The following is a 10728-nucleotide window of genomic DNA, read 5'->3' on the forward strand; positions in this document are numbered from 1 at the left end:
ATCTAGTGTAAGTATTTGTTCTATTACTCATGTTAGTTTTTGCTTAGTTATTATTAGTACTAGCTGCTATGGTGTCAGTGCTAGATGCTATCATGTTAGTTCTAACTCCAGCTAACGTAAGATCTAGTATAAGTGTTTGTTCTATACGTCATGTTAGTTCTAGCTTAGTTTTTATTAGTTCTAGCTACTGTGATGTCACTTCTAGATGCTATCATGTTAGTCTAACTCCAGCTAACACAAGATCTAGTGTAAGTGTTTGTTCTATACGTCATGTTAGTTCTAGCTTAGTCATTGTTAGTTCTAGCTGCTATGGTGTCAGTCCTAGATGCCATCGTATTAGTTCTAACTCCAGCTAACGTAAGATCTAGTGTAAGTGTTTGTTCTATATGCCATATTTGTTCTATCTTAGTTTTTGTTAGTTCTAGCTATTGTGGTGTCAGTGCTAGATGCTATCATGTTAGTTCTAACTCCAGCTAATGCAAGATCTAGTGTAAGTATTTGTTCTATACGCCATGTTAGTTCTAACTTAGTTATTATTAGTTCTAGCTGTTGTGGTGTCAGTTCTAGATGCTATCGTGTTAATTCTAACTCCAGCTAACGCAAGATCTAGTGTAAGTATTTGTTCTATTAGCCATGTTAGTTCTAGCTTAGGTATTATTAGTCTAGCTGATGTGGTGTCAGTCCTAGATACTATCGTGTTAGTTCTAACTTCGGCTAACGTAAGATATAGTGTAAGTGTTTGTTCTATACGCTATGCTAGTTCTATCTTAGTTTTTATTAGTTCTAGCTGCTGTGGTGTCAGTTCTAGATGCTATCGTGTTAGTTCTAACTCCAGCTAATGTAAGATCTAGTGTAAGTATTTGTTCTATTACCCATGTTAGTTCTAGCTTAGTTATTGTTAGCTCTAGCTGTTGTGGTGTCAGTCCTAGAAGCTATCATGTTAGTTCTAACTCTAGCTAACGTAAGATCTAGTGTAAGTGTTTGTTCTATACGTCATGTTAGTTCTAGCTGCTGTGGTGTTAATTCTAGATGCTATCGTGTTAGTTCTAACTTCAGCTAACGCAATACCTAGTGTAAGTGTTTGTTCTATTGCCCATATTAGTTCTACCTTAGTTTTTGTTAGTTCTAGCTACTGTGGTGTCAGTCCTAGATGCTGTCATGTTAGTTCTAATTCTAGCTAACATAAGATCTAGTGTAGGTGTTTGTTCTATACGCCATGTTAGTTCTACCTTAGTTTTTATTAGTTTTAGCTGCTGTGGTGTCAGTCCTAGATGCTATCGTATTAGTTCTAACTCTAGCTAATGTAAGATCTAGTATAAGTATTTGTTCTATACGCCATGTTAGTTCTAGCTTAGTTTTTATTAGTTCTAGCTGCTGTGGTGTCAGTCCTAGATACTATCGTGTTAGTTCTAACTCCAGGTAACGCAAAATCTAGGTGTTCTATACACCATGTTAGTTCTAGCTTATTTTTTTATTAGTTCTAGCTGAAGTGGTGTCTGTTCTAGATGCTATCGTATTAGTTCTAACTCCAGTTAACGTAAGATCTAGTGTAAGTGTTTTTTCTATACGCCATGTTAGTTCTAGCTTAGTTATTGTTAGTTCTAGCTACTGTGGTGCCAGTTTTAGATGCTATCGTGTTAGTTCTAACTCCAGCTAATACAAGTTTTATGTAAGTGTTGGTTCTAGTATTCATGTTAGTTCTAGCTGAGTTAATATTAGTTCTATATGTTCTATATGTTCTCGTGTTAGTTCTAATACTTGCAACATTTCATCTTTTCCTTTAGCTCATGTTAGTATTCATGTGCATTTCAGTCTATCTTTTCCTTTTGCCTGCCTATTTTCTCGCTGATTCATAAATCTTCAACCTGTTACTGATGTATACTATATATATTACAAAAGATTACACCATTCAATAATTAAGTAGTACAACATAAGACTCATTTCAACCACATGAAGATCTCAAATAGCAATTGACATCCACTTATATATCTAAAACTTATAAGATTGTTCCCAAGATTGCTGTTAGTCTTTTCTTCTTGTCCCAAGATTGCTCTTCTTCTTCTCTACAACTTAGCCTAGCTGCAAATTTCATGACAAATATATGAAATGAGTTAAAATATGAATTTTTATGAAGTTTTATAAAATGAATCTAAAATTTACTATTGAAGCAAACAAAAAGCGAAAAGGGAACAAATCCAGACATATGTACACGAACACATCTAACAACCTATGCTCAAGAAACGCCACATATATCCAAATATATGTTTAGTTGCAAATTACATGACAAATTAATCATGAGATATGGCTTTGTGCTATGAAGTTTTATGAGAAAATATTAATTGTACCTTGGCAAGTTGACTTTACAGCTAGTTCTATAATGCCGAAGTTCACCACACTTGCTACATATACGTTTCTTCCTTTTTATATTTTCTTGTGCTTGTTCTAAACCTGACTGGATTCTAGTAGCATTGCGTGGATGACCTTTAGTCCTTGCGTGTTTATCAAGATCACAAACTGTAATATGAGGAATGTGCTCCATTGTATGTGAAATGGGTGCGGAAATCTGAGGAATATCCACCATTTGATCTTGAATTTCTCCAACCTCTTCTTCAAGTGATTCTATGAAATTTGTTAGCATATCATCTAGTTTTTGTATCTTCTCTTTTGAATCAAATGCAAGCTTGAGTGCATTATTGAATTTTGCTCTTAAAACCCAAGATTTCAATAAATTAATCTTCTCTTCATAGCTTGTGATGTTTCTTCCAAATACAATGTTGTCAATCCCAATGTTACGATGTCGAGCATGTATAGTCCAACGATGGAGGATGTAATGGTCGGGTAATGAATCCATTTGCCTAGCAATCATTAGTGACAATATATGTCTACATACAACACCATTAGTTTCAAACAAAGCACAAGTGCAACAGAACTGCATCTGTCTGGATTGTTCATAAGTAACCACCTCCCATTTCTCTCTATCTGTAAACTTACAGATCTTGTATTCAACAATATCCCCATCTTTTCTTAATTTTTCACAAAACTCTATACCAAATCCTTTGAATTTAGTTTGGAATACATCAAACATATTGCATGTATACATTTCTCCAGCTTGGACCTTAATTGGATGTCCAAGGAGCATGACATGCTTTGTGTTAAGACTCTTAAAATCTTCACGAGCTTCACTTAAGTGACAATGAGTTACTGCTTTTTCATTTTGTGTCACAAACTCATGTAATTAAGTCTGTGAATTAACATACCCATCAAAAAATACATTAATACTTTCAATCCTTTGGCTCGATCTCATTCCGGCAAAAAAGTGTCCTTCAGATAACATGGCACCCAATGTTCTTGACATTTGTAAACTGTTTGCAACCACCCCTCCTTTTCTTCATTTATATCAAACTTCTCCTTCATCTCAAGCCAATATCCTTCACATTGTTCACTTGAAGAACTATTATACCACTGTTCGCGTCGAAAATCGGTTTTATTACTTCCAAATCTATTACAACTTCAGGCGTTACAACGGTTCAAAATAAAGAAAATTCAGTCTTTTTTATAAGACTTCTCTTACAATAAAAATAAAATAGATGACTTCCTGAGAACACATGCAGAAAGGTTGTTTATCGGTCTTCTGCTTGCGTGGGATCTTTGCCGGTGTCAGGATTTATCCGTGGACCACCAACTGATCAGATCCGAATAAAGATTTTGTTGCTTCACAAAGGAGATAAGAAATTAAAGTGACTATATCGACAATAGTGAAACAACCACTCTTCTCGAGAATCACAGCTATGTGCGATCTCAAGGGAAATGGATGAACGGGATGCAGATCTCTCAAACTCTTCCTCTCTTCGTGCTGAAGAACTCGTCGATATCTCTTCCTCCTTGACTTGGATAATAATGTTTATCACCTTTTCTCTGTCTTGAGCTATGTGCGGAAACCTATAGGCAATTTTTGATACCAACAGATACCACCTCCAAAGTGTTTCAGTCTCGATTTTTTATAGAAGAGCCTGAAATACTTTGGATGTGATACACTCAGTGTAGGCGTCAAAAATTACCCACAGATTCCCGTACGTGGCTTAAAATAGAGAGAAGATAATGAACGTCATTATCCAAATCAAGGAGAATTAGCTAATGTCATAGAGAAGCTAACAAATGCACGAATCGAGTTGATAAAGCATACAAATCAACAGGATAATACAATAACAAAGAAGCGACTCGACCTGGGGTTGCGTTTCACCCACAAAGGCGTAAGCACCACTCGTGTCTTGCTCATCCATAGATGTCTCACCTATATAAAGTTGTAGAGATTTTCGTGAGCTTTCTAACGCGCCTTGGATCACTTCATTCTGAGGTCGGACGCGGGAGTTAGAGCCAAAATACCCGAGACAATACAGACTGTTTCGCACCTGCGAGACACCAATTATGTCTTGCATATTTTGGCCATAAAACGATTCAAATCTAAAGAATCTCAAAATATAAAAGTTGCAGGTCTCTTTGTCAGCTTTCTAATGTATTTTGAATCACATCATTCTGAGATCGGACGAGAAAACTACATACCGAGACAGTCTCGGGCATCCCGAGACAGTCTCGGGCGTCCCAACACAGTCTCCGGCGTCCCGACCCTGAAAACACTGTTCGTAGCCCAAGATTCTGTCTTCAGCCTCCCAAACTAATTTGAGGTTATCTTTGAATGTGGTTAAGTGGTTATAACTGAGGATAAGAGTAAATCGTTCATTCTTATCCAAAAACAGGGCTTCTGAAGCCTATAAATACGACCCTAGGGTCTTCATTTGCACAGATCTGGAATCTTCGAGCATTGGTGAAGCCCTGTTGGTTAGGAGATTGAAGGAGCATGAATTTTCAGAGAGGAGAAGGAGATCTTGGCAACTCATTCAGCATAAAGAGGAATAGCTCGAGAGATCTGCATATGGTTCATCCGCTTCCCTCGAAATCGTACCTAGCTGCGATTCTCGAGAAGAGTGGATATCTCGCTTTATCGAGATATTTACTTAAGTTTCTTGTCTCCTTTGTGAGACAATAAAACTGTTCGTTTGATCTAATCGCTCAGTGGTCCACGGATTAATCCTAACACAGGCAAAGATCCAGCGTAAGTAGAAGACCGATAAACGATTTCTGCGTGTGTTCTCAGGAAATCTTTCTGTTTTTTTTTCATTGTAAGGAAAGTCTTATAAAAAGACTTAATTTTTCTTTTATTTTGAATCGTTGTAATGCTTGAAGTTGTAATGAATTCGAAAGCAATGAAACCGATTTCCGACGCGAACACGCTGGCGACCATAGTAGGAGCGAACAGCCTTACTGCCAAGGCTGTCATACCGCAGTCGACGATTGTAGGGTGTAAATTTGGATTTCCCGAAAACAGTGAATTTCGTTTGTATTGATAAGAAATCTTATTACAAACTAATAAATCGAAATAATAACAGAAGCAGAGGGAATGCCCTCTTTGTTTAGTGTGGGGACTTTTGGTGGCTATAGGATGCTTCGCTCGATGCTTGTGTCGAGTCTGCTTCCCTTGGACCATTCGATCGAGGTTGCTGGAGAGCTTCAGTACGCAGTAGAAGCTCGAGTCGATGGAGTTCGGGTCTGCTAGTTCACCGGTGATTAGAGCTCAGAACTAGGCAGTGGTGCTGAAATGCAAGGATTATGCAAACAGCTTGGTCTCGATTGATCTTTTTCAGAGTTTTCCGACCTCTTTTTAAAGGTTGTTGGAAGAGGCTCTTAAATGAAAGAGAGACAGTTCTACTGTCCCCCGAATTATGGGATGTGACCATACATTGCTTCAGAGATATTCTACTGTTCACCTGTACCATGAGCGATCCTTCGAGGAGCCGTGTTTTGTACCACGTTATGTAGGAATGGGAAATCCCCTCCTCGTACGTGTGACAACGACTGTTAGGTACTCGAGTGGACCTGACCAACTCACTGAGCGCCGGCGGCTCTCGTCTCTTGCTTGGACAAGTGAGGTAAGTCGCATTTATGAGGGTGCAGGTTGATTAGGCATTTTGTCCGATCACTTGTACCGTGAGCGGCCATTCGGCGGGCCTAGAGTGCTGTGTCTTCTCTCTTCAGGCCGAGAGAGGTGGGAGAGCGGGTTCCCGGTACTCAAGTGGGCATGGGCAGCTTCGTCGAATGCCAGTGGACCGGTTCCTGACTCGGACAACCGAAGTGAGCTGCATTTATGAATGTTCAGGTCGACTCGACACCTGCCCAATCATTCGTACTGTGAGCGGCTACTTGACGGCCTTGGAGTACTGTGCCCTCTCCCTTCGGGTCGAGAGGAGTGGGAAAGCCCCCTTCAAAGTTTTCAGACCTAAACCGGCTTGCGTGTGGTCTGGAATACTTTGAATAAAGAAGTTCTTGGCGAAACAAGTACATTTGGTTTCTTTTAGGATTTTTAGCAAACCCTCAGCTATCAACGGGTTTGATATGCCTTTACCGATTACCGTTTGAATCAGGCTAGCCATACTATTCCCCTCAGTATAATGAGTTGTCGAGTAGTTTCTCTTAGACTTGATGCTAAGATTTCTACCCTAAACCTCAGCCATTCGAGGCGTGGGCTTTAGCGAGGTCATCTCGTTGGCGGTTCCAAGTTTGGGACAAGTCGTGTTATTTGTCGTTTGTCTCCAAGGGCGAATGAGCCGTTCAGGCGAAGTTGGGTTTTGGAGGTGGATTTCTGTTCGACCCGTGGATTTGGGTCGAGTTTTCGTTGGCGAGACCCTTCCTTTCGGGCGAGACAAGGTTCGGCATGGGTGAGCCACGCGTCCGCTGGTAGGCTTCGTGCTTTCCAGCTAAGACGGCGTGGTTCCGTCACGTCGCACTCTGACGTAAGCTTCGTGCGCCTCGTCTGAATCGTGGCCGTAGTTTTCGAACCCGGCTGTTGGATACAACCGTCAATTTCGACTCGGGTTCCAGGTTCTCGATCGGCCCGTCTCCCGTCTTGACGTGGCACTTCGAAATGTCGGGTTACATCTCTCGTCCGCCGGTGCTTCGCTTTTTGAAGACGATCGTGGCCACGTTGGCAACTCCGCCCTTTAAAAAGGTTGCTCTCTTCCTTTGAGGGTTACCGTGCTCACAAATCTTGAAAATTTTCTAAGGAGAAAGAGTTCCCGCTTAATTCCCTCAATGGCGTCGAAATCCAAGAGGTGTGTTGCGAAAGGAGGAGGTCCCGGACGCTATTCCGACCGCCTCGTCGCCGGCGCACCCGTCAGCATACCTGATATGCACTTGGGTAAGTCGAGAGGTTAGTCTGACGACTTTGCGTAGGTTACAGATGTCGGGTTGGGGGGATGAGCATCGCTTGTCTCCCATGGATTTAGTCATCTTTTGGTAGTTTCCCCGACTTAGGGCAAAGTCGCCCCCTTTTCGGGCGGATTTTACATTTACTCATAGAGGACGATTTCTGCCTCTACAGGCGAAATCGACCTTTATTGGGCGAAGGCGGACTCGTTTTTGATAGGCGAGCTCGACTTTTCCTTTGGTAAAGGGGGGCATCGTTTTCACAGGCGGATCTCGTTCTAGTTGAGCGGGTTTCGCCTTCTGACAGGCGAATTAGCTCGTCTTTACTTGATTGGCGGATCTACCCTTAGGGCAGATCCTGTCTTGACTCTTTGGTTCTTTCTTACAGCGACCTTTTCTGATGAATCTCTTCTGAAGGGCGTGGCGATCGGTCTCGCCGAGGGCACAGGCTATACGGCACCTCCGCGATTTCCCTCCTTGAATCTGGTTCCTGTGTTCTCTGCTGATAAGCCGGATGGCTTGATAGAGAGAGTTACTGACGGGCACCATCTAACGCTGCGTGAATTGACCACCGACGCGGTGTTAACAGACAAGGCAAGGACAGAGTTACGCAAGCCCCAGTTCTTGTTCGGCGATGCCGCGACCGATCCTTCCGCCCTGCTGATCAAGGAGAGCAGGTGGCTTCGTGAAATGGACGGGGTGCACTACTACCTTCCCAACATGCCGAGAGGGTTCTCTATCGTCGAGCTGCGCTCCCTTGCGGTTCCGAGGACAATGAATTGGGATTTGACCCCTACTCAAGACGGGGTAACTTGCAGCGTCTTTACAGGCTCCACGGCTGGGTACGGGATGGAGAGCTCTTGTAAACGGGTGACTGGTCTGCGTCCGGGTCTACCTTCCAATGAGCCGCCTATTGGGGAGACGACGGCGGTCGCGGAGACTTTCCGCCATCGCTTCTTCCAGGCCGGTGGGAAATTTCCCCCGAAGGATTTCAGAGCTCCGGGGTGGATCTACTCTGCGCCTAGCAGCAAGACTTGGTGGTCCAAGATTACTGACTACATTTTGGCCGAGAACTCTGATCTTGCGAACTCAGAGCTGTATTCGGCCATTCAGGCCACTCGGCACGGTCTGAAGATTAATGCTTCCCAGTTCCACAGCATTTTAGAGCTGCATTGTGCGGATAGTGGCACGTTTTTCACCCCCAATGGTGAGCTCGGCATAGCCCTTCACGAGATGTACGATGTGTCGGGACTGTCGTTGGGAGACTTTCCATATGAGGAGTACATTCCTGGTCAAGATGAGATCGACCAACTTTCTGACCGCTCCCCTTTGGTGGTCGAGACTTTGTGGGAATTGCTCTGTCACTATCACATATGCCTCAATACCTTAGGGGCGGTTGATCACAAAGGTAAGAAGAAAAGGGCCTCGGGGATCAGCCACAAGAATTGGGCTGATTATCTATTCCCTGAGAACGATGTTAAGGGGAGGCCTGCTCTGCCGTTGAGCGGATATGACCAGGCTGAAGTGGAAAGGAGGATGGCCGAAGGGGAAGCCACCGTAGTTCTCGAGCATAACGAGGGCGGGTTCAAGTCTGGAACGGTCTTCCACTCGTTTCACCACCAGGCCAAGTCTCCTATATCTGGGAAGGCTCTGTTTGCGGGGTAACTCGTGTTGTGGCTGAAAAGGTGCGTAATCCCCACTCACTCTTTTGAGGCTCTTCCCGTGGAAGTCGTGTACCCCACGGTTTGCTTAGCCCATGGGAAGTCCTATTCCTTGGTGTCAGCGATGGTAGCGTGTATCCATCGAGGGCTTCGCACCCTGACGACCCAATTCTGTCGTGTATCGACTATCGATGAGGGGGACGGAGAGGTCATCAGGACCCCCAATCCTAGGGTGGGGCTGCCGTATACTTATTTGATGGCGTGGTTCATCTACCACTGCGAATGCTTGATGAGCGCCCTCGTGACTCTTCCGGGAGACGGGTTTGTTCCGTTCGTTGAGCGCTTGGAGAGGTGCTCTTGGAAGTGCAAGGACATTCCCGACGCGCGGAAGATGCTTTTCCATTTCGTCCACTACAATTTCCGCCGTTTCTTTCCTTATTTCAGTGGAGGAGGATACGGGGAGTCCCTTAGAGATGCGCCGACGGCGGATCATCACACGGTTCTTTCATGTGGCGCCTTCCGCTGGTTGGTGAACATTTGGCCGGGGTATCATATCCTACGAATAGGCTCCGTGTGCTATCTCGAGCCGTACATCCCTTGCAGGTTCGCCCGCCAGTTTGGGTACGATCAATTGTATGTGGGCAACGCCAACCCTCGCCTACACTTCGAAGGAGGACTGGTTGACGATCAATTGTACGTGGGCAATGCCAATCCCCGCCTGCACTTCGAAGGAGGGCTGGTGGATGGAGCTCGGGGATGGTTCTGGACTCATGCTGGCGGTACCCATGCCCGTTTTGAACTACCCGCGAAGGATCGTGATTTGCATCATACTCTCCTGTACTGCCGGTGGTATCGGGGTGCCAGCGCTAATCCCGAAGGCTTCTGGTTCCAGGGCTCGTGTTTGGCGGAGCAGGGGGGTCCTCCCAGAAGGCCTCTCCGTACTTCGAGACGGAGGGGTCGCCAAACTGTTAAGGAGTGGTTGTCAGAGGATCTGGCTGAAGACACTGAAGGCGGCGACGTGGGTCCGGACGAGTCTGAAGCGCCCGAGGCCCGAGCTCCCTCTCCTGGTCCTTCGTTGGACCCCCAAAGTGAGCGGGGAGAAGCTGACAAGCTAATCCGGGCAGGCGAGCGACTGGACCGAGCCCGGAGCGCAATAGCTGGGCGGATGGGAATGCCCCTTCTATCTCCGAGTAGTTCGCTGATCTCCAAGCGACAGTGGGAGATGGCGGCGGAGGGTTCCAGAGTGGAAGCGGCCAAGAAGGCCCGTTGCGAGGAAACTGTGGAGGCTGCCAGAGCGGCGGAGGGTCAGGATGATGCTGCCTCTGGGGCTGGAGCTGTTCGGTCTACCTCTTCTGCCGTATCGAAGGCGGCTCCGGTGACTTCGAAGGACACTCCTCCTCCATCTGGTGTGGGGCCACAGGCGGGGGTCTCAACGACTCCTACGCCCGCACCCGGAGGTAATAATTTTTGGTACTCTCGGGTACAAAGCCGGATCTGTATCTTCTGACATTTGTGTCTAATTTGTGCAGGTGCAGCCGAGAGAGTGATCTCCATCCCTTCGGACGAAGAGGGGGAGACCGGAAACGGAAAAGAGACCGGTGATTCAGGTAAGCATAGGTTTAAGTGTTGTTGATCCTTCTGAGCCGAAGGGGCATTTGTCAATCTTTTCTTTGCATCCGTAGTCGGCCCTTCTCATGAAGCTACTGGCAAGGAGATTCCTCCTTCTTGGGAGGGTCATTCGGGCGGAGAAATGGGCGAATCAGAGGCGGATGACGACGTCTCGATTCATGAGGCGCTATCTAGCGAGGAA

The 10728-nt window shown here is 45.2% G+C and overlaps 1 protein-coding gene across 1 annotated transcript; it reads right to left on the minus strand.

Annotated features, from left to right (window-relative positions):
- Positions 2336–3100, minus strand: LOC109842083 (protein FAR1-RELATED SEQUENCE 12-like). The gene has a single exon (XM_020410995.1). It carries the CDS (start codon positions 3098–3100, stop codon positions 2336–2338), a length of 765 nt encoding a protein of 254 aa, XP_020266584.1.

Source organism: Asparagus officinalis, chromosome 5, assembly GCF_001876935.1.
Source record: "Asparagus officinalis chromosome 5, Aspof.V1, whole genome shotgun sequence".
Lineage (NCBI taxonomy): Eukaryota > Viridiplantae > Streptophyta > Magnoliopsida > Asparagales > Asparagaceae > Asparagus > Asparagus officinalis.

Bases quoted from the DNA above. Each gene is read 5' to 3' on its own strand.
- LOC109842083 (XM_020410995.1), bottom strand. From the start codon at position 3,100: ATGTATACATGCAATATGTTTGATGTATTCCAAACTAAATTCAAAGGA.